The 24,782-nt window shown below is 43.1% G+C and overlaps 1 protein-coding gene across 4 annotated transcripts in view; it reads left to right on the top strand.

Annotated features, from left to right (window-relative positions):
- Positions 1-1,695: 1,695 nt before the first annotated feature.
- stk32a (serine/threonine kinase 32A) overlaps positions 1,696-24,782 on the top strand; it is a 66,017-nt gene continuing 42,930 nt past the window's right edge. For 3 of the 4 annotated variants that reach the window (XM_066645767.1, XM_066645770.1, XM_066645769.1), the window contains exons 1-4: positions 2,322-2,459; positions 3,418-3,598; positions 8,556-8,611; positions 10,385-10,536. In XM_066645767.1, the coding sequence (XP_066501864.1) occupies positions 3,547-3,598; positions 8,556-8,611; positions 10,385-10,536 (260 nt within the window). In that variant the 5' untranslated portion in view covers positions 2,322-2,459; positions 3,418-3,546. Of the gene's footprint in view, positions 1,737-2,321; positions 2,460-3,417; positions 3,599-8,555; positions 8,612-10,384; positions 10,537-24,782 lie in introns of those variants that run through there. The other variant, XM_066645768.1, reaches the window with a different exon arrangement.

Here is a 24,782-nt window from a genome sequence, read left to right as displayed (position 1 = left end):
CCACGCAGACACAGGGAGAACACACCAACTCCTCACAGACAGTCACCCGGAGCGGGAATCAAACCCACAACCTCCAGGCCCCTGGAGCTGTGTGACACTACCTGCTGCGCCACCGCGCCGCCCCTAAGTGCTTACAGACAATGAATAATAATAACTTTAAAAATTCCAAATTTTCCATAGTGTTCCTTCAAGGGGTGTTTTGGGGTTGTAAAAGGTCTATTTTGGTGCCTTTATTGTTGTTTTTATGAATTCTAGTTCCAGTTGTTTCTCAGTGTGGTTGCTCTATGTTTGAGGACAGTTGTATGTGGTGTTATTATGGTAATCCACTGTCTTTCTCCAGTTAATCCCCTATTTATGCATTAGTTCTGTTGCAAGAGCTCGTACTCAAGTCAGATTTGTTTCCAAGTCCAACAAAGCCATCAAGCGTTGTAGTGAGCCTACGGCTATAGCACTGTACTCACAGCGTACACTGAAAGTCTTTTTTCTGTCAACAACATTTTGTACATGGACTAAAGTTTATAATAAACAGCTGATGTACATGGACTGGCTTTGAGTTACTAATTTTGCTGCACTACTGTAAATATTTACTAAAAATAACACAATGCACTGCCACCATTTGCACATATATTGAATAACGTACATGTTGAAAGTTTGTAAGTTGAAGGTTGGTAAAAATAACCCCTCTATTGTAATGTTCATGTGTGTGTTTGTTCGTTAGCTAGTTAGCATTGAGCTGGAGCTTTAATGAGCTTTTATAAAAACTGCGCTGAATTAGACAGTCAATAAAAATCATTCTGCCTGAAACTGCCATCCCAGTAAACAAGAAACGTCCCTGAACGTTCAAAACAGGTCTAAAAGTAGTCTCTCCGTCAAGGTCATATTTTAAACGTCAATGGACGTCCGAATTCCATCTTAATAAGTTAGTTAAGTAGTGACCAATCGATAACGTCAGTGGACGTCCAAAATGCGTTTTATACAAGTAATTTATTTCGGGACCATTATTAACTTCAATGGACGTCCAAAATACGTCTAATAGTCGTCTTTTCAAAGTCTGTGTTTGGACGTCTTTTCAACTTTCATTTTCAACCTTATGAGAACGTTGATTAGACGGCAGTCATTACGTTATTTCAACGTTGAATCAACGGCTAAATGTTTACTGGGATGTTGAATATATTTTTAAAGTTATTATCTGCCAAATACCAATATGTAATTTCAGTAATATTTAACATAGGACAACATGACAGACTTTAAAGTTTATATTTAAAATAACTTTCAAACTTTGTAGAAAATTTTTTTACATTTTAATTAACAAATAAAATTTTTCCCTGTATACGTCAGCTTCGAGTGTGTCCAAAATATAAACAGCGGTTCGAAATGAAACTCGAGTCGGTGGAAGGAAAACGCCGACTGGTCCTTTAATGCAACTCCAGCACGTATTAATGCAGCAGTGGAGCTTCAGCTCCGAGACTCCGACTTTCAAACCGGGCTCTACTGAAGTGAGTCTGCTTAGTCCAGGGATGGAGAGGGTCCTGAGCTGGTCCCCGCCTGCTCCACACAAGGCTAAAGTTCGCTTCTTAATCGGATTTTCCGGTGCGCCTTAAACGGTGCAGCCTTTTCTTTTCCACCTGTTTGTTTATCCAAGGCTATGACTCTGGGCTGCAGTCATTCAGCTCTAAACGGACACTTCAGTTCCGGCGATTTACAAACTCGACTGGACACACACAGCCGTGTTTAAGGTGAGAGAGAGAGAGAGAGAGAGAGAGAGAGAGAGAGAGAGAGAGAGAGAGAGAGAGAGAGTGTAGTGGGACACCGAAAGAGAGAGAGGAGTGAGTGAGAAAGAGAGTGAGGGGTACACGGACAGAAGGGAAGAGTGTCAAAGGGTCACAGAGAATGAAGGTGAGAGAGAGAGAGAGAAAGAAAGAGAGAGAGAGAGAGAGAGAGAGAGAGAGAGAAGGGGTTGGGTTAGAGTAAGTTGAAGATAGAATGAGAGAGAGAGAGAGAGAGAAAGAAAGAGAGAGAGAGAAAGAAAGAGAGAGAGAGAAGGGGTGGGTTAGAGTAAGTTGGAGATAGAATGAGAGAGAGAGAGAGAGAGAAAGAAAGAGAGAGAGAGAAAGAAAGAGAGAGAGAGAAGGGGTGGGTTAGAGTAAGTTGGAGATAGAATGAGAGAGAGAGAGAGAGAGAGAGAGAGAGAGAGAGAGAGAGAGAGAGAGAGAGAAGGGGTGGGTTAGAGTAAGTTGGAGAGAGAGAGAGAGAGAGAGAGAGAGAGAGAGAGAGCACATGGATGTGTTCTGACAGCAGTGCGGATCGGACTCTTGGTGTGGAGTTGTGTCGGTTCCTCTGCCCTGTGTTCACTGTTCACTGTTCACTGTTGTGGGGTTAATCCGGGACTCTGCTGGTTACTGAACAGTTGACCGTTATTGTTGAGTCTGGTTTATCCCTCCGAGCTTCATGCTCCTCAGGTTTGTGTCTGGTTTCTAACGGTTGATGGATATTTACTGTGTGTATCAGGACTGGTGTAGATTGACATGTTGTTTATCTCTGGTTTTATTCTTGTTTAGAACTGATATACACTGGATTTATGCCTTATACTTGTTATACATGTTTTTTATGTCTGGGTTCTTGACCCACTAACGGAAGGTTTAGTTATAAATAAAGTACCCCTCATTTTTAGTGTTTAAGTAACGCCTGTTTACCTACAAATAAATGTACACACTGAATTACACTTATAGGTAGCTTGGGCTATATCTGTTTATAACTGTGTTAAACAATAGGCCATACCCAGTTCAGTCTGATATATCTGTTGTGTGATGAGGACATCTTTATTTCTTTCTACATTTGAATATTTGAAGCCCCCAAAAGTTGGTTCCTTATTCGCAGATTCAGATTCAGTGAGTCGCGGTGAGCGAAAGGGACTGTTCGTTGTGCACATAATGCTGCGCACATTGCTTTTAACGGTTCATTCACAAATGAATAGCGCTAAATACAGAACGTTACGAGCTGTTTACGCTGTTTACAGAAATGTAAATCACTTTGGACTTAATGTAAAATGTTCAAAGGATGGAGAACACCATGAAGAAACTTTGTAGTTAGCAAGTCTTCACTGGGCTCCATGTGGCTGGGGATAAAATGCTGTGTTTTGTCTATAAAACTAGCCTTATTCATTTCATACTGCATCACAGTTCACATCTGAACAGAGCAGAGATGGTTTATCGTGTATATATATATTACAGAGCAGAAAATGCTGATTTCTGATGCCTTTACTTCTCCTTTCTGTTTCTTTTTTGTCCTATTGAAAACTGTTATTTAAAGCTGTGAAAGCTCTGAGTGCATCTGAGTGCTGACACACAGCAGGGGTCAGTCTAGGTGGGCTTTGGTTGAATCCCCTGGTGTCTGACCCTCTTCTCTGCTCTCCTGCAGGATTCTCCGCTGTTTCGCTGAGTCCAGTTGTCTGTAGGTGCTGAGTTACGCTGCTGAGGGATGTTTCCAGTTCCATTCTGATCTGGACACACACTAGGACTCTCTCTCACACACACACACGGACTCAGCATGGGTCTAGGGCAGTCCAGCAGATCCTCCATCAGTGAGGACACAGAGGAGGGTGAGTTTAATTTCATTTTATGCAACAGTTCTTCTGATAATACTTGGAAATAAGTCATAGATCATAAGGCTACATGACTTTATAAATGTGTATGTAGGTTTTTTAATACAAGTCCTTTTTAATACAAGCCTAATTGTGAACAATACTTTAGACAATACTGCTATTATGCTCTGGACCCACCGTGACCCTGAACTGGATAAGCAGTTACAGATAACGAACGAATGAATGAATGAATACAGCTTTTATTTTAAAGTGGTTCATCATCTGTCTGTGACTGTCTGTGAGGAGTGTGGTGTGTTCTCCCTGTGTCTGTGTGGGTTTCCTCCGGGTGACTGTCTGTGAGGAGTGTGGTGTGTTCTCCCTGTGTCTGCGTGGGTTTCCTCCGGGTGACTGTCTGTGAGGAGTGTGGTGTGTTCTCTCTGTGTCTGCGTGGGTTTCCTCCGGGTGACTGTGAGGAGTGTGGTGTGTTCTCCCTGTGTCTGCATGGGTTTCCTCCGGGTGACTGTCTGTGAGGAGTGTGGTGTGTTCTCCCTGTGTCTGCATGGGTTTCCTCCGGGTGACTGTCTGTGAGCAGTGTGGTGTGTTCTCCCTGTGTCTGCATGGGTTTCCTCCGGGTGACTGTCTGTGAGGAGTGTGGTGTGTTCTCCCTGTGTCTGCATGGGTTTCATCCGGATGACTGTCTGTGAGGAGTGTGGTGTGTTCTCCCTGTGTCTGCGTGGGTTTCCTCCGGGTGACTGTCTGTGAGGAGTGTGGTGTGTTCTCCCTGTGTCTGCATGGGTTTCCTCCGGGTGACTGTCTGTGAGGAGTGTGGTGTGTTCTCCCTGTGTCTGCGTGGGTTTCCTCCGGGTGACTGTCTGTGAGGAGTGTGGTGTGTTCTCTCTGTGTCTGAGTGGGTTTCCTCCGGGTGACTGTCTGTGAGGAGTGTGGTGTGTTCTCCCTGTGTCTGCATGGGTTTCCTCCGGGTGACTGTCTGTGAGGAGTGTGGTGTGTTCTCCCTGTGTCTGCATGGGTTTCCTCTGGGTGACTGTCTGTGAGGAGTGTGGTGTGTTCTCTCTGTGTCTGCATGGGTTTCCTCCAGGTGACTGTCTGTGAGGAGTGTGGTGTGTTCTCCCTGTGTCTGCATGGGTTTCATCCGGATGACTGTCTGTGAGGAGTGTGGTGTGTTCTCCCTGTGTCTGCGTGGGTTTCCTCCGGTTGACTGTCTGTGAGGAGTGTGGTGTGTTCTCCCTGTGTCTGCATGGGTTTCCTCCGGGTGACTGTCTGTGAGGAGTGTGGTGTGTTCTCCCTGTGTCCGTGTGGGTTTCCTCCGGGTGACTGTCTGTGAGGAGTGTGGTGTGTTCTCTCTGTGTCCGCGTGGGTTTCCTCCGGGTGCTCTGGTTTCCTCCCACAGTCAAAAAACACACGTTGGTAGGTGGATTGATAGCTCAAAAAGTGTCCATAGGTGTGAGTGTGTATGTCATCCTGTGAAGGACTGGCGCCCCATCCAGGGTGTGTTCCTGCCTTGCACCCAATAATTCCAGGTAGGCTCCAGATTCACTGTGACCCTGAACTGGATATTCATTTACATACAATGAATGAATAATTCATTTTTCAAAACTGGTCTTATATCCTGCTAGTATTGTAATTCACTCCAGTCTGAGACATGGGTCCACTATTTGGAAATACCAGCCTTTCATGACAGCTGACATAAACCTACATTAGCAGCTGAAAACGTCAGTTGTCATAAAAGCGTCTTTGGTCAGTTTCACCGTAGAATTTTTAAAAACAACTGACAGTGGTTTCAGTAAGTCTTTATGGATGCAGGTTAAATCTGTTGTCATAAATGGTTTATATAAATATTATGTAGCCTTATTCATAATGACCTGCAGTAAAATAATGCCCTTTTAAGTTGTTTTTAAGTTTTAAGTTGTTAGAGATGAGTGTAACACATTGACATCAAGTCTCTGAGCAAAAGACGTAGGCTGCAGTGGTTCACACTCTAGCACTACTGCAAAAAGACCCTTTAAAGGACAGTCAGGAGTGTAAACATACATCACAAAAACAGTGGACACCAAACTGTTTAGACTGGAGCGTTTAGATACTTGTTATGATGAACTTTGTGGAACTTTGCTGTGGAACAGATTTTATGCTGACACAGTAAACTTCTATCAGTGGACTGCCCTACATTTACTGACCACTGCTGTTTTACAGGTCACTTGCAGGACACTAGAGTTGAATTTGACATGAATTAGGAGACGGTTTTTGGTTCCTTCTGTGAAATTATCATTTAGAACCTGCTTGTTTTTTTTTTACCTAAATTATTTGCAATGTTAATAAATAAAATAAATCTAATAGAATCTAATAAACCGCTCCAGTTGACTGTCTGTGAGGAGTGTGGTGTGTTCTCCCCTGTGTCTGTGTGGGTTTCAGCCGGGTGACTATCTGTGAGGAGTGTGGCGTGCTCCCCATGCGTGGGTTTCCTCCGGGTGACTGTCCCTGAGGAGTGTGGTGTGTTCTCGCTGTGTCCACGTGGGTTTCCGCCGGGTGACTGTCTGTGAGGAGTTGGTGTGTTCTCTCTGTGTCTGCGTGGGTTTCCTCCGGGTGACTGTCTGTGAGGAGTGTGGTGTGTTCTCTCTGTGTCTGCGTGGGTTTCCTCCGGGTGACTGTCTGTGAGGAGTGTGGTGTGTTCTCTCTGTGTCTGCGTGGGTTTCCTCCGGGTGACTGTCTGTGAGGAGTTGGTGTGTTGTCCCTGTGTCTGCGTGGGTTTCCTCTGGGTGCTCCGGTTTCCTCTCACTCAAAAAGTGTCCGTAGGTGTGAGTGAATATGTGTGTGTGTGTGTGTGTGTGTGTGTGTGTGTCGCCCTGTGAAGGACTGGCGCCCCCTCCAGGGTGTATTCCTGCCTTGTGTCCAATGATTCCAGGTAGGCTCTGGACCCACCGCGACCCTGAACTGGATAAGGGTTACAGATAATGAATGAATGAATGAGAATCTAATAAATATGTTTGGGATGGATATTATTATTATTATATACTGAGGACAAACATTTTTCTCAAAGTGTCTTAAAACAGCGCCTCCAGAATTAGGAAGTATGTTCATCTCAACTTCCTGCCGGGAGCATTTAGAGGCATTAAACTCTTCAGACGTCTGGTTCCATTTCCCACCACTGTGATCTCTCCTGACTTACTGGAGTGGAGCGTTTCACATGAAACAGTTCTCACTGATTTTAATTCCATATTTTTATTACCATTTAGTTTCTTCTGACAGAGGTGATTTTACAGTGAATATGAAAATAAGCAAAATAATTTTTAAAATGAAGCTAATGCTTCATTTTAATGGTTTTAGTGAATTACGTATTTTCATGTTGAAATGTTAAATAACAGCTTTGAGTTTTTAATTAAACTTTGTTTACTGTGAAGTATTATCATTGTCTCGTGACTGGTTTAATGAAAATAAGTATAAATAAGATATTAATTTATTGATCCTAAAGGAAATTGCAGCATCACAGTAGCATACACTGTAAAAAATGTCTGTGAATTTTACGGTGGAAAACTGTAAAACCATGACAGTAAATGACTGTAAACTCTAAAAAGGTTGAAAACAGTGAAATACCGTAAATACTTTTATCAGCCAAAATATAATTTTTTTACATCTCTTTACTGTAAAAAATTCATTATTTCACTGTTAAACACACAAACCATTAGGGGGCAGTACAAGTGTCCAAGGACTGGGAGGAGCTGAGACTCATTAGGGAGCTCCCAGCATGCCTTGCTTCTCCATATTTTCTGCTTCTCCACATTTTTCAATTTTTTCTTTGAGACTTTTTGATTTCGGGTTGCATTGGGGTGATTATTTTGTGTGTGTTTGTGTTTCTGTGTATATTGTGACGAGGTGTGTGTGTTCTCCCTGTGTCTGCATGGGTTTCCTCCGGGTGACTGTCTGTGAGGAGTGTGGTGTGTTCTCCCTGTGTCTGCGTGGGTTTCCTCCGGGTGACTGTCTGTGAGGAGTGTGGTGTGTTCTCCCTGTGTCTGCGTGGGTTTCCTCCGGGTGACTGTCTGTGAGGAATGTGGTGTGTTCTCCCTGTGTCTGCGTGGGTTTCCTCCGGGTGACTGTCTGTGAGGATTGTGGTGTGTTCTCCCTGTTCACCATCAGCCTGTGGAGTCACAGAAGTTTTATTAAATATAAAGTGAGACTTACTGTCTTTATTCAGGAATGGTCTAGCCACTTTATAACAAACTCAACCCCTACACACTCTTAACTCTGTATGTATATGCACTAGCGCTTATAAATGAGGCTGGTGTTTGACACAGAACTTTATCTACCTTCCGCTTTTCAGGTGACAGTGGATATAGCTGCTGCCGCCACGGCAACACAAACGTTACTGAATATGCAGCTGACATCCATCCCTAATTCTGCAGATCCTTCACCCAGCTGTCAGCTCTGAAACCCCTGAGTGAGGAGTGAGGAAGAGTGTGTACTGACTCTCAGGACCTTTAGCAAAAACACAACCGCCGCAGATAACACACCGCATCATTAGGTGTCACATCTGATCAGTCAGCGAGTTAAAGCCCCTCTCAGGGGCTCCAGACAGCATTTAACAGCTGCAATGCATTCTGGGAGATGGTTTTTTTTTCACCCTTCAGTTCTGACAATATGGTGAAAGTGAGCAGTGTATTGTATGAGGCTCCATCAATCTGGAGACACTGGGATGCTGACTCGTGCCATCAAGCATGGTGACCTTAGGCTCATGTACAGCTGCTCCACATTCCATTTTATTGATCAGTGCTTTTCTGTGGAAATTATACAATTATTTCCAGTATTTTTTATGAGTGTGTACAAATCTTTTGAAGTGTGCATTACTCGCTTTGTGGAATATTACAACACTTAAGCCCACTAAAGTCACAGCAGTAATGGATTAGATTCAAAGGCTTTAATAATAATAATAATAATAATAAGGTATTTCTTTTCTTTTCCTTCACAGTTAATTTTGACCACTTCCAGATCCTGAGAGCCATCGGAAAGGGCAGCTTTGGGAAGGTAAGGTTTTCATTAAAACAGCCATTTAGAAGCGGAAAATCAAGACAAAATGATTCCCCAATTACCTTTACTTATCGATCCTGGACAGAAGCTCGTAAGCTTGGATCAAGACTTAAATGAGGGATTTAATTAGAGGGCTGAAGATTAACTACAGCTGTTATCCACATTTGTTTCTTACCATTGAATTACCGCGGTATTGACCAGACAGTCCCGTCTGATAACAGTGTGTTCAAACAGTGTGCACAAATATCCTGTGATTACACGTATGAGTTGTTGTAATACCTGGGCGTCTGTCAGCTTACATAGCACAACTGTGTAGTTGGTGTTGTCCTGCAAGCCTGTCGCGTTGTCCAGTGACATTGTTTTAGCTGTAGATTGAAAGTGGTGCTGCATACTGGTATTTATTCTCCCAGCTCACTAGCATCATATGACTAGGGGAGACTTGGCTGATGGTTGGGAGCTGGACATAACTACACTGGGTAACCCAGCTGTGTGGGTGAAGGCCCCAAAACATACTTGGATCTGCCCAGATCTGTTATTTTAAAAAACATAATGGCTGAGCATGGGCGCTTTGTACATTAGGGAGATCAGGTGATGCGCCACCAAAAGGAAAAGCGAGGAAATTCTTTGTCGGTAGCAGTGTTTGGATGACCACTCCATCGCTTGTTGGTCACAGTCCTGCTTTCTCCAAATTTGGCTATGAGGGATGCAACAGTGCTGTGTGAACTTTGGTGGTCTTTCTGGGTGTGGGTTGTTGAAGACTGACGCTATGATATTGCAACTGCATTCCCCAGACATCAGAATCCACTCAGTCCTCTGTTCTTTCGTCAGTTCCATCTTCTCTTACCTGGAACCAACAACAAAGGTTTTGAACTTCCTGTGTTGATCATTTTGAACCACAAATCTGATTGTGGCAATCGATTTTTGATTCTTTGATATGCGACTTGACCACTTTCACGTTGGAAAAACTTGCCCTTGATCCAATACAGTGGCTTTCAAAATGGTGGTCATGGCCCCTTACCCATTACTCGCGGAGGTTTTCAAATATGTCATTTTCCACTGTCGTTTCTGAAATATAGGAATATCCTGAGACGTTTGGCTCACCCTTACTAGCTGTGCCTGTTCTAGATTGTTTGTCCTGCTTCTGAGGATCAGTAAAATTAACGTCATGTTTTAGTTCTGTACAGTTCCACCCCTTTTGGGCGACTATGGGTGAAAATCACCCAGATTGCACTTTTTTTGTAGAGGCTGCAGCGCTATCTTTATGGGTTCTAGGAGGACTAGCACTAACCTAACATACTTTCATCATAAATAAATTGTGGTGTTTAAAAGGGCCCTTACTCACCATTCCCTACATTACTCACTATATAGTGCACAGTTATAGGGAACTGAATTTAGGAGGGAAGACTGAACGATTACAAACACTTTCTGCTTCACCTGAAATAAAATGTTACCTGAAGACTGAATCAAATTATTGTGAGTGTGAAGCTTTTACTGAATTTTATATACTTCAAGATAATTGTGAAACTCTAAGTATAGCTAATACTGTAACAACTGTAGAGAAAGCTTTATGTACCAACTGTCTTTATGGCTAGCTCTTAATTTTCCCATTGAATGAATCACCTTAGTTGTGATCACAACAATTAACCCCCCTGAGTAATTTGTCAGCAGTGACAAGGTAGATAGGCAGCTCCATTTATATGTAGCTATTTGACGTAGCATTGCCTTGTTTGAAAAGATGATGCAACAACACATGTCCACTCCTTTGTTCAGGTGTGCATCGTGCAGAAGAAGGACACCAAGAAAATGTACGCCATGAAGTACATGAACAAGCTGAAATGTGTGGAGCGCAACGAAGTGCGAAACGTCTTCAAAGAGCTCCAGATCATGCAGAACCTGGAGCACCCGTTTCTTGTCAACTTCTGGTGAGTTCTGCACTGTGTGAATATTTCATGGGGGCATCTGCTCTGAAGGTTTAGAGGTTTTCCTCTAAACAGGAAGTCCAGTAAGAGTTACAGAGGGGGAAGGTGATTGAATGTTGTACTGTTCCTGGCTGTCAGGAAGCAGGTCAATTATTGCAGCTCTTAAAAACGTTCCACATATCCTGAGGTGTTCTTACTGAAACAGTTCTGTACATTTCAGCTACATTTAAGATTTACTTGTGTAGCCCCAATTTCTCCTTGTTCTTCAATGATGTAGATCCCTGAGGACCACCGCAGAGCATGACGCGGTGGAGGTGTGTTACCAGGTGTGTTGTGCTGGTATAGAGTGGATCAGACACAGCAGTGCTGCTGGAGTTTTTAAACCCCTCAGTGTCACTACTGGACTGAGAACAGTCCACCGACCAAATATTTCCAGTCGACAACGTCCTGCATCCACTGATGAACGACTAGAAGACGACCAACGTGCAACCAACTGTGCACTGTGTACTGTCTCTGTCTCTGACCAAGGAGGCAGGAATGCCTAACAGAGTGGACAGTGAGTGGACACCATGTTTAAAAAAGTCCTGTGTCCATTTGTACCAGCACAACACACACTAACACACCACCCCAAAAAACCCAAACCATACCTGCTCTTTAGAAAGTCTCCACAAAAATGAATGGAAGACTATGCAGTGGCCTCAAAGGGCATTCAAACAAACCAGCTGGTCCTCTGAGGGTCCTGACTATTGAAGAACAGGGCGAATGGGGGTAGCAAAATATATAGAGCAACAGTCTGTAATTGTAAAGCTATATGGTCAGTGGAGCTTATAAAATGTAACAAGAAGGTGTGTTTATTGTAAACAACCTTAAAGGTACAGTCCTTTAATCCTAAGGGTAAAAGAGAATGGTCTGTTTTGTTATTAAACACCTACCCAATGTATTTGGATGGTGAAATAAAGTGTATTTTAACTAATGGCAACTTTTATACAACTTCCATCTACTTTCATTGAAATTCACCACGCTCAGGTACTGAACACATTGTTATTTAAATTTAATGAAGCACATTTGTCCAGAAATAATAGATGAGGCCCTGTGCTGCTGCAACTCAGCGATGATTCTGGGAACATATTACGTGATGTGAAGGTGTTAAACCTGGTGAATGATCTGAATGTGTTTTAAACACTAATACATTATTTATTGTACCAGAACTGAATTAAACAAATTAGAAACAGGATAACAACAGTCTTTTTAGGACCCAGGCTTTCTAAGTAATGGAGTCCATGCCAATTCAGATGCGCTTTTGGCCAAATGACCACGTCCAGCTTCTTTTTGTTAATTTGGATAATGTGGTTTGATGAACTGACTCAGCGTTATAGAGGTTTCTATGTGAGAGTTGATGGGGTATTATATTTGAAACCTTTTATCCAGTTTCCTTTTTTTGGCTGGTACCCTATGTATTCAGAACTTTTAAATGCCACTTAGTCATTTTTTATTTATTTATTTTATACGCTCCTGGGCTATCCATACAGTTGTCCATACAGTCCTGAAAACAAGAAAGGGCAGGTGGGTCATTTCCTACCCTCCTCCAAAGGTTACATAGTGCAGTTTCTGCAGAGCTGAACCCAGAGTAGCAAAAACAGAGGCTCTGTTTTCCTTATTACAGGTAAGTGAAGCATCACAATGTTTTTTGAAGCTGTGATCATCGGGTACAAATACTACCTACTGTTCCTTTAAAATGAGTGAAATCAGCTCTGTTACAGTCCACACAGCTTGTATAATCTCCATAGAAATGCATTAAATGGAATGGGACACTGCAGCAACTGCACATAATTCAGAATGCCAAGCTAGTAGGGTAAAAAGCCTAGTTTTGGCCCGGCAAGCATCGAAACTGCATTCTGGAGTGATGGAGCTCTGTCCTGATGAGATGGAGTGGTGTTTGTGAAGCAGAAATAATCAACAAAGATCAGTACCTGAGTTCACTATTGCTATAATGGCTGCCATCAGATTCTGACATCACTGTTATATACCATAAAGCCTTCTCCATGGAGTAGAAGCTGTTATTGCAGCAAAAGGAAGGACATACCCCACTTAAACACCCTCTGTTTTAGAAGAAATGTAGGACAAGCATGTGTCCAGAAACGTTAGGCAACCTAGTGAATTATCCCAGTGAAGTACTGATTCTCCAGAGCCGTGGATGGACAGGAAGAAAGTGGGAATGAGGGCTGTAACGGTGCTGAGGGTTTGTGATGGAGGTCTCTAATGATCTTGAAGTCTCTAATCTAATGAAAGCCTGGTATTCAGGGCTTGTTTCCTGCTTTGACTCATATGTCAGTTAACAGACCCTGATGAGGCTGAAGTTTCCCTTTGGACGCCTCACAGAAAGCTTATGAGTCTCATTAGGAAAAGGCAGCAGAGTCATTAAAAATCGGCCCAACTTCTGCTTTTCTTCACCCTTTAATGTCGAAGCTAACATAGCAGCTATTCCTGCCTCTTCTCTGTACACCACTCAGGTACACCATCATTTGTGATGTATCAGTGCTCCTGTAGCACTTAGTTTAATTTAATTTAATTTAGATGATATATCATTTGCAAATATAGGCACTGGAATTCATGTGGTTGGGTTAGTATAGATGCCTCAGTTTGTCTTTTCCATTAGGCAAATCTGGTACCTAGTAATACCTTTAATACCTGCTTGGTTCAAACCTTGCGGAGCATTGATTGGCCAGAGAAATTTGTTTACACAGTGAAATGCAGACGTCCAGCACAAACTCTGCATCTGTACAGTCTAAAAGCTACACCATAGAGCACATTTGCTTTTATCAGATTCAAAAAGGCAGCTCGTAAGATTACACCGTGGTCTTTTGAAGAGGTTCAAACGCTCCTTGGATCGGTGGCCGACGAAAGAATCCAGCGAGAGCTGGACGCTGCAACAAGGAAGGAACAAACTCTACTCATCTGTCTGAACTGATGACGGAGCTGTGTTCAGTCCCAAACAACAACAACAACACGCCAATACACCATGAGTAAACACCACTTAACGTTACCGCCGGCATTGTTGTGGTTTCCAAAGCCCATTGTTCCTGTTAAAGATGGTGATTTGCAACATATCTGGCTAAATTTCAGGGTGGAGCTGTGATAGTGGAAAATGAACCATGGATCAGGAACCAAAAAGTAGAATAGAGTAGAGTAGAGTAGGTACCATGCAGTGGAAAAGAGCCATTAGAAAGTAAGTGAGAGTGCTTTTTATAATACATCAGTGTAAATATCATACCATCTCTCCATTTCAGAGCAGTGTACAAACACAGAGAAGTATGAATGAAGATTGATGGAGGTACAGTGAGTGTGCAGTGGTCTATGACGTCATATTCTGATTGTGTTGGGAGTTGTATTAATAAAGTACAGTGAGAGGCAGGGGATCAATAAGCAGTTCCCAGTCTCAGTGGTGAGTGGGTGGGTGTGAAGGTAAGACGTTCGTGAAAAGTGGGGGATGTGTTGATGCCGTCTCATGGTCAACGCCGGCCGTTCATCAGAAAAACTCAGATAGTTAGGTCTGATATTTGATTCCAGGTGACTGTAAGAACACTGTAAGAATAATTGAGTGTGACATGTAGCTCAGGCAGACCTCATTAGAACAGCATAACTAAAAAGGGAGAGCCAGAAAGGTAGCACAGAAATGAGAGCTCCCAGAGATATCAGCGCCCCTCCGTCCCACCCTCAACAGACCAGAGTGATCAGTGGGGGGGTGGGGGGGTACAGCACACACATATCAGATTACTGCAGTTCTCCACGTCCATGAACTCCTAGATCTGCAGCTTTTACCTAAGGGGAACTGACTTTCCAAAAGCTTGACTAAATAAATAATGTTCACATTTAAAATAGGTTAGTTTATAAATTATTTAATAATAATAATTTTTTAAAATGCACCAATATTTTTTCATTAATATGTAAGTTGTTATCTTAGTATCTTGAGATACTATCTCAATATTTTGAGATACTAGATCAATATACTGTGATAATATCTTATTAATTTGAGATACTAAGCCAATATATAGAGATAGAAATAAATATTTTGAGATACTAAGTGAATATATTGAGATAGTAACTCATTTTGAGACACTAAGTCAATATAAGATAGTAACTCATTATTGTGAGATACTAAGTGAATATATTGAGATAGTAACTCATTTTGAGATACTAAGTCAATATAAGATAGTAACTCATTATTATGAGATACTAAGTGAATATATTGAGATAGTAACTCATTTTGAGACACTAAGTCAATATAAGATAGTAACTCATTATTGTGAGATACTAAGTGAATATATTGAGATAGTAACTCATTTTGAGATACTAAGTCAATATAAGATAGTAACTCGTTATTATGAGATACTAAGTGAATATACTGAGATAGTAACTCATTATTATGAGATACTAAGTGAATATATTGAGATAATAACTAATTTTGAGATACTAAGTCAATATAAGATAGTAACTCATTATTATGAGATACTAAGTGAATATATTGAGATAGTAACTCATTCTGAGATTTATATAATATTTTCTATTTTGAAAAACATGAGAAGGGAAAAAAAAACCTTTTTAATTTTTAATGATAGTCAGTGTAAAAAGATTTTATTCCATGTACTTTTGGAGCATTTCTATTGGTCGTTTCAACATGAAACTTTCACACAATATGAAGGACAGCTGCTGTGTTCAAATGATAGTAAACTAAACATCCACAAAAGTGGACAAACGTGTTTTTAACTGGACCACAATAATATGCATGCATGCAAAAGTGTCTGGAGACCCCATGAGTGATGATGCACGCATGGATGCTGTTCAACTGCATACACAAAGAAAAGCACCAACCAATAGCATGGAACAGGGGTCATGAGTATAAGGTCACCATGCCCAATGCCAAGCATCAGCTAGATTGGCATAAAGCCCCCCAGCATTAGCTGTGGAGCAGTGGCCCTTTAGAGCTCCATCCATACCTCTGTGACGAGTTGGAGTGGTGAATGTGACCATAACGCTGTGGTTGCACCTACCAGGTGTTCACAGCAATGTTCCAATAGCTAATGCAAAGATTTCCAACAAGAGAAGAAACTGTTTTTGAAGCAAACATTAAGGGACCCACTCTGTGGAGCATAAACTGGTTCATTCAGGGACTACAAAGACATCTCTCTTGAACTTTATGGCCAGCGCGATGTGCGATAGGGTCAGGCAGCTTCTCTAAAGCCTGATGGCAGCTGTGTTTCCTCTGCTTCTTTCTGTTTGAGCTGCAGCGCATCATTCGTCTCAACAGCTAAATCACCAGGCTTTAGATCAATGGCAGTCTTTTAATTACGATTTTAAAGACAATAAGCAGAAACGTCCTGCAGCCAGGAGAAGAAGAATGGCCTCCTTGGACAAGCAGCATTAGAAGCTGGAGGGTGTGTGTGTTTGTGTGTGTGTGTGCATGTGTGCGTGTGTGTGTGTGTGTGTGTGTGTGTGTGTTCAATTCAATAAGAAAAAAGCCCTGTGCATGTTAATGGACTTGGCAGCGCTTTCCCTCCACTTCACCACCTTCATGATTCGAGCTGCGTCCAGCTCTAAAGGACTGACCGAGTTAACCACGCTGAAGGTCAGCCATGATTCTGGAGATTAGCGGCTGCTGTAAAGCTCTCTTTATTTCTCTCTCTCTCTCTCTCTCTCTCTCTCTATACCAACCATTCTTAATCTCACTCACTGTTCATGTCTCAATTAAATAGATACATACTTCCTATATAGTGCACTATATGGCTTCTGTATCCAAATAGTGCCCCACTGCATAGGGAGTACAGAGCCATTTGAGATTCAGCCTCTCTCTCTCTCTCTCTCTCTCTCTCTCTCTCTCTCTCTCTCTCTCTCTCTCTCTGTGTCTCACTCACTCTCTCTCTCCCTCACAGCTCAGTCCTAACTCGCCCCTCCCCTCCTGCAGATACTGCAGCTGTCTCTCTACCTCTGGTGTTTGTGTGTGGTGTGTGTTTTCAGCACAGTGACAAGGCACCTATACAGTGACGTAAATGACAAGAAGTGACCTAACATCCTACATTTCTTGTTTAGTCCTCAGTTTCTAACCTAAGTTCTTGTGTAAACTACAGTACGTCTTTCAGAAGCTACTGTGTAATAGTTGCTCATGGCTTTCTGTATTGTTTCAGTAGATTCACTGGATTTTTCGAAAGTGCATGACCTCATACAGAGCCCATTTCAGATCCGTAGAAGCTTATTACTGTTTTGTTAAACCGGATTAATAATAAAATATAATTTTAACAATTGCTATAACACCTGTAAATAAATTCACACCAGGCTTTGGGGCTTTGGTTTGTCCGCATTAAGTGCAGAGGTTCGGATCATGCACATGTAGGTGCTACGAGAGAGGATCGATAGCATGTGGCTGCATAGTGCTGGAGTTTGATAAAGCCGGTCTCACCTGCGCTCTCAGCACTGAGGTGTAATTTTGAGCTGCTCCATTTACCACCAGCAGCTGAGCAAACATTAAACCCTCCTAATGAAGCCTGTCAGTCAGAGCAGAGGAGGAAATCCGTGTGCACAGCACTAACACTGGAAACTGCCTTCAGAAGAGAAAGGTTAGTTACTGTGCTACACCATCGGGAGGACCTTTTGGGACACAAAATATGTGCATAAAATATGTAACAATTTATAGAAACTGATCTGAAGGTTTTAGCTGGTCATAATTATCAGGTGGGCACTTGACACTGATTTCATAGAAAGTGTGTCCGCTTAGTGGTCATTTTTACAGTGCCACTGGGCATTTATATCCACTCAAACAAGACCAGGCTCCTAAAGCTCTGAATGGAGAGTGTGTGTGAGTGTTTGCCAGGAATGCAGTGAGCACAATGAGCTGGTAACACACACACACACACACAGTGTTGGGACTTCTCTGGTCCACAGAATGTATTTTATTTAAAAGTTGTGTATTATATTATTATAAGTTGTGTGTGTGTGTGTGTGTGTGTGTGTGTGCCAGGAATATATATCGTATTGTATGGGTCTTCCACTTGTGAGGACCACTGGCTGGTTCCCACAGCTGGGAGCGATGCCATAGAAGAAATGCTTTCTGTTAATTTGAAGAAAATGTAAATTGGAACATTTTTAAAAATCACATTATTTCAAAGTAATCCATAATTTTTTGCCAATAATCACCTCTTTATTTTTAAAACACTAGTTTTTTTTCCAGCCAAATGAAAGTGGTTGTCATATTGAGAGGGTGAAGGCTGATGAAAATGGTTTGGAGGAGGAGGAGAGGTCAGTTGCACTAATGGAAAAAAATATTTGAAGCAATTTGCTAATAGGCTGCTGAAGCCATCGGTTTGTGTTCTTTCAGACAAATGCTTTTCCTCAGTTTCCTGCCCTTTATTTACTGCCCCTTGTTCTCGCAAAGTCTGTCTATGAATCATTGATGCCATTTATGCTGTCATTTTCCCAACAGCTTTTAAGTGCAAATTGAGTTAGCAGGACGTATTTTGGCATTTGTAGCACAGTCCTGCCATTTCCTTCAAGGCAAAGGGGGTATTAAAGATACCCTCTGAAAGATGGCCTGCTTGAAGAGGAACACTTCCACCAGATTCGCATGTGACCCAACAATAATGAGCTCACCCACCCCAACCCACCATTTCTTTTCTAACTGTCTCTGATACAAATGCACTGAAGATGTATTAAGCACTAAGAAATATTACACTCGTCCCAGTGTGAAGTTACACATTCTGTGACTCCCCTATCAGCAGAAATATATTTGCCAAAAATCACAGAATGGAAATGCATTTAGCCCATCTTATTTTGACCAGTTGGAGACTTCAATTTCCAAACTGGCATCCAGTCAGTGCTGATTCATCCAGAAGGCCAAATACTGGATAAATTATAATTGGGTTTAGTAGAGCAGTTTATAACGATGTCAGGTCTAATCTGAACTTGTTTTGGAAACTTGATCCTCTTCAGATGTTGTAAATGAGTCTCCTGGGCTCAGTATGATGTCATGGTTCAAGGTTGGAGGATGTTGTGGGTTTTGTTTACTGGGTATGGACAGATCCGGAGGCAGTTTTCCTCATGTGTTTTCTAAATGTGCCTGAGGCACTTCCGTCTTATTACAGACAGATCATGAGAATCTGGTTAAATCAGTAGCAAACGAGACAGCAGGCTTTGATCCTCTCTCCTTTCTGGCTGAGAGGACCCAGACCTCCCATGCATTTGGTTCTGTCACTGTTTAAACCAGCAGGAGCTTTAGGGAGCGACTCTGCAGTTCAGACGACAAGTGTTGTGTGAGTGCTGGGGAATTTCTGGGAATTTTGACTGAAAAGAGAGTTAGGGAAGAATGACAAAATGTGAGGAATGACAAAAAGGAGATGAAGAGAAGGGATAAAATGTGGGGTGAGAAAGAATAGAGGTGACTGGAGAGAGATTGGGAGAAAGAAAGAAATAAAAGAGAAAGAGAGAGACAATAAAAGAAGCGAGCAAAGGGAGAGAATAAAGGAGGCGAGAAAGAGAGAGAAGTTAGCATTTAATGCGGCTGGAGGTGTTAAACTCTTGTGGCAGCTCCCACAGTGAGTCTCAGTGAAGCGGAATGTGTGGAGTGTGTTTACCAGACATCAGAGGGAATCTTTGTGGGAGGAAAAGCGCTGTTGGAATTTTTGTAGTCATAAAAGCCCCAGGCTCCTCTGCTCTGAGCGCTCCAGCTCCAAAGTGGAGTTTCCCTTTTACTCCAAAGAATTCTTCCCTCTCTGTGAGATCTCGCTCGCTTTATCCAGCTAACTGCACTGGAGAGGCCACAGAGCTTCATCTGGCCCTGAACACATCAACAGCGCGTGACAGGTGGATTGGCTGTGCAAATGTGTCCACAGATGTGTGTGTGTGTGTGTGAAATTCTCTACAGATGTGTGTGTGTGTGTGAGTGAATGGGTGGGTGTGAAATTCTCCACAGATGTGAGTGACAGAATGAGTGTTTGAAATTCTCCACAGGTGTGAGTGTGTGATTGGGTGAGTGTGTGAAATTCTCCACAGGTGTGAGTGTGTGATTGGGTGAGTGTGTGAAATTCTCCACAGGTGTGAGCTTGTGAGTGATTGAGTGAGTGTGTGAAATTCTCCACAGGTGTAAGTGTGTGATTGGGTGAGTGTGTGAAACTGTCCATAGGTGAGTGTGTGAGTGACAGGGTGAGTGTTTGAAATTCTCCACAGGTGTGAGTGTGTGAGTGACAGGGTGAGGGTTTGAAATTCTCCACAGGTGTGAGTGTGTGAGTGATTGGGTGATTGTGTGAAACTGTCCACAGGTGTGAGAGATTGGGTGAGTGTGTGAAATTCTCCACAGGTGTGAGTGTGCGAGTGACTGTGTTAGTGTGTGAAATTCTCCACAGGTGTGAGTGTGCGAGTGACTGTGTTAGTGTGTGAAATTCTCCACAGGTGTGAGTGTGCAAGTGACTGTGTTAGTGTGTGAAATTCTCCACAGGTGTGAGTGTGCGAAATTCTCCACAGGTGTGAGTGTGCGAGTGACTGTGTTAGTGTGTGAAATTCTCCACAGGTGTGAGTGTGCGAGTGACTGTGTGAGTGTGTGAAATTCTCCACAGGTGTGAGTGTGCGAGTGACTGTGTTAGTGTGTGAAATTCTCCACAGGTGTGAGTGTGCGAGTGACTGTGTTAGTGTGTGAAATTCTCCACAGGTGTGGGTGTGCGAGTGACTGTGTTAGTGTGTGAAATTCTCCACAGGTGTGAGTGTGCGAGTGACTGTGTTAGTGTGTGAAATTCTCCACAGGTGTGAGTGTGCGAGTGACTGTGTTAGTGTGTGAAATTCTCCACAGGTGTGAGTGTGCGAGTGACTGTGTGAGTGTGTGAAATTCTCCACAGGTGTGAGTGTGCGAGTGACTGTGTTAGTGTGTGAAATTCTCCACAGGTGTGAGTGTGCGAGTGACTGTGTGAGTGTGTGAAATTCTCCACAGGTGTGAGTGTGCGAGTGACTGTGTTAGTGTGTGAAATTCTCCACAGGTGTGAGTGTGCGAGTGACTGTGTGAGTGTGTGAAATTCTCCACAGGTGTGAGTGTGTGTGCGAGTGACAAGGTAAGTGATGCCATGTGATGGACAGGTGGCTTGGCGTTCCGAGACCCTAAACCCGGATGACGCCTTTTCAGACTATGAATGAGTGAATAAAATAGCGTCATGTTTTCATCATCCCAAATGTGTTTGTTGTGCAAGACACCCTCAGCTGCGAACCCGGCTTGTAATAAACATACCGACGTCAGACTAAATCAGAAATACATCACATTTGGTGAGTAAAAGCTTTAAGAGGGCCGGGCTCGTTCCCCTGCTGCCGCTCTGATGAATGCGGCCATTAGGGCTCTCTCATGCAGCATGTGGTCGGTGGGCTCAACTCCTACTCTCCTCTCCCAAAAGAGACTCGTGCCTTGGGGAAGCTTCAGGCCATTAATCTGTAGAGTGCTGATGTCCTTGATGCTCTCTGAGTGGAATTTACAGTTCGTGCTCAGAAAAAGCTTACAGAGTGCAGCATCTTATCTCCACATTTACCTTCCGTGGGGGTGGGGAGAGAATTAAGAGTTACAGCAGCAAACCAGCACTTAATCACAGAGCTCCACACAGGTACGGGGCGAGAGGGACACACTTGATTAAATGTGTATTCTCTGCTGGGAAAGCCTTAGTCCAGATGCAATAGTCCAGTCATGAGAGCATCAGTGCAGTGAGGTGCTGATGTTGGATGATTAGCTCATCCCAAAGGTACTGGATGGAGCTTTATCACTCCAGAGAACACAGGTCCACACTTCCCATCCCAACACTGGGGCTCCTTACACATCTCTAGCCCACACTTGTCTTTGGAGATGACCTTGAACATCTGCGTCTAGGGAGCCTCTTAAAATTCAATGTATAAGTGGTAGCTACAATATTTTGAACAAACAGTGTAGATCCAGGCTTTTGCTTAGCCACACTAACGTGTCTCAGTGAAGGTCATCCACGAACCTCAGTCAACGCCCAGCTCTCTCTCTCTCTCTCTCTCTCTGTCTCTCTCTCTCTCGTTTCTCAATAGAGAGGAAAGAAGTGACTCAGAAACTTACAGTGGGAAAAGTTAGGGTTTTAACCAACGTCACGACCTTGATGTTTTCTTTGCTTGAATGCTGGCGAAGGCTCTCTATTAACTCTCTCTATTGGAGAGTTTATGTAATACGCTGAATAATGTGCTTATTGTTGTGGTTGTTGTGATGAAGTGATGAAGTCCAACGTACAATCAATACAAGCCTGAGCTTTGACTCAAACTTAGAAGAGACTGGACCAGAGCTGCTTGCTGATGTAGGTCTGTTGATGTCAGACCTGAATGACAGACGCCCCCCAGGGTTCAAACGCTGGATCCCAAACACAAGCAGCCTTTATTCATCTCCTGGATTCAGTCAACGGCACAAAATCATTGCCCCATCAGAACGTTTTGGAGGGAGAGAGATTGTTTTGTAACTGATAAATAATTATTTTTCTGTACCACTTTAAAATAAGACTACACTTATAAATGTTTTAAAATGGCTTAATAATCTGTTAATCCATTAATAATCATTTTTAACACAGATAAGAAAGGGCAACGGTGACCTCTTTAAGGTCTAATACTGAACGTGTCAGAGAACGAACTGAAAATGTCAAGGTAAAGAATAAGCTCAGACCTGAGAATATGAATTTAGTCAGTTCCTATTTAAGGTGCACCACATTATCATCGGTGTCTAAAAATACTTTTTATCAGCAGTTAATAGATTAAACTTGGTGGTTAAATATTTAAACTTATTAACAAATATGTGCTGGAGCTGAGCGGCTGAAAGTTGAATGATGGAGAAGTCAGTATTTGTCAAGATCTGAGGCTTAACAGTATAGATGGATGTGGGTTCACTATTTAGCAAATAACATCAGTTACCCTTTGTATCTATGTGTTATAAATGATTATTAATTTTAATGTGTTTACAACCTAATTACAAAACAATAAATAGATTGTAAACCATTAAAAACCTCAGTAAGTGTAGTCTTACTCTAAAATGGTACTTGTTTTGCTGAACCGCCTGATGGGCCGGCCTAGAGAGGCATATGCGCTTACTGACTGACTGACTCCTAATGTTGAAACGCACATGCGCGAGTTGTAACTGTTAATTCACCCGTATTTTTACAGAGAGAAAAATACCAGGCACCACTAGACCGTCTGTTGTTAGTTCAGCCATATTTTACGTTCCAGTTCGTGAACTAAATTTGGAACCGTTCAGCGGGGACCAGAGGTCCTCTTTTCCCTGGACAAGTCTCTTTTTGGGACCTAAAAATGCATGTTCAAGGGGTCAGAGTGTTCAGAGCTGAATTGGGACAAACTCGCGCCGCTTCAGCGCTGTAGCTCCAACATTCACCGCGGTGAGCAGCTCAGTGTTTTACTGGAGCCTTGAACGGAAATGTGTTGAACGTTGTTGAGGTAATATTTATCATAGTCTCTTCTTTATGTTTGGAGAATGTTTCCGTGTGCCAACCTTTTTTTTAAACTATATATTTAACAAACAGAAAGTCATTGTGTCTGTCCCTGTAACGACACAAATACGCGGACACATCATGCCGTTACTGACTTTCTGATGAGTACATTACATCGGCACAACTTTTTGTTTAACTTTACACGCAAACGAACAAAATCTCTGTGTTATTAAAGCCACCAAAGCAAACTGTTACTCAAAATAAACGAGGCTGTAAATTTGTTACAGCACCGTTTTATCAGTCGAATGTAAGTCAGTAATAAATATCTAGTTCCCAGTGACGCCCTGTCCCTTTATCAAGTATATATTACTTGCTTCATAAAATGTTAAGGTGCTTGGTTTTAGAAATGTTCAAAAACTTAAAATGTTATCTTGTTGCTTCTACGGGTGTGTTCTCTCTGTGTCTGCGTGGGTTTCCTCCGGGTGACTGTCTGTGAGGAGTGTGGTGTGTTCTCTCTGTGTCTGCGTGGGTTTCCTCCGGGTGACTGTCTGTGAGGAGTGTGGTGTGTTCTCCCTGTGTCTGTGTGGGTTTCCTCCGGGTGACTGTCTGTGAGGAGTGTGGTGTGTTCTCCCTGTGTCTGCGTGGGTTTCCTCCGGGTGACTGTCTGTGAGGAGTGTGGTGTGTTCTCCCTGTGTCTGTGTGGGTTTCCTCCGGGTGACTGTCTGTGAGGAGTGTGGTGTGTTCTCTCTGTGTCTGCGTGGGTTTCCTCCGGGTGACTGTCTGTGAGGAGTGTGGTGTGTTCTCTCTGTGTCTGCGTGGGTTTCCTTCGGGTGACTGTCTGTGAGGAGTGTGGTGTGTTCTCTCTGTGTCTGCGTGGGTTTCCTTCGGGTGACTGTCTGTGAGGAGTGTGGTGTGTTCTCTCTGTGTCTGCGTGGGTTTCCTTCGGGTGACTGTCTGTGAGGAGTGTGGTGTGTTCTCTCTGTGTCTGCGTGGGTTTCCTTCGGGTGACTGTCTGTGAGGAGTGTGGTGTGTTCTCCTCATGTCTGCGTGGGTTTCCTCCGGGTGACTGTCTGTGAGGAGTGTGGTGTGTTCTCCCTGTGTCTGCGTGGGTTTCCTCCGGGTGACTGTCTGTGAGGAGTGTGGTGTGTTCTCTCTGTGTCTGCGTGGGTTTCCTCCGGGTGACTGTCTGTGAGGAGTGTGGTGTGTTCTCCTCGTGTCTGCGTGGGTTTCCTCCGGGTGACTGTCTGTGAGGAGTGTGGTGTGTTCTCTCTGTGTCTGCGTGGGTTTCCTCCGGGTGACTGTCTGTGAGGAGTGTGGTATGTTCTCTCTGTGTCTGCGTGGGTTTCCTCCAGGTGCTCTGGTTTCCTCCCACAGTCCAAAAACACAAGTTGGTAGGACAACGACACCGGAATGTGGCAGACGCTTGCAGATGAAGACAGGATTTATTCACACAGGGAAAAACATACACGAGGCAGAACCTAACATACAAGATAACTGATGACACGAACACACAGTCACAGTAACAGAAGCCAGAAGACAACGGAAAACACAAACACGAAAGAAGCACGGTAATCGAAGTCCAAAAATAGCAGCTCAGTATAGCAATGCAACCGAAGGCAATACTTCGCAATGAGCATAAAACAGTCTGTCCTAATATACCCTCCTGCTGAGTTATCCAGGTGACACAGATTAGAACTCAGGGGATGATGAACGAGGAAGCCCTCCCTGATTGGCTGACTGTGGGCATGTGACAGGAACTTGGGACAGAGTGGGATCCTGGGAATTGAAGTCCAA

Source organism: Hoplias malabaricus, chromosome 15 (assembly GCF_029633855.1).
Source record: "Hoplias malabaricus isolate fHopMal1 chromosome 15, fHopMal1.hap1, whole genome shotgun sequence".
Lineage (NCBI taxonomy): Eukaryota > Metazoa > Chordata > Actinopteri > Characiformes > Erythrinidae > Hoplias > Hoplias malabaricus.
The sequence above is the reverse complement of the archived record's forward strand: the minus strand, read 5'-3'. Positions and strand labels throughout refer to the sequence as shown.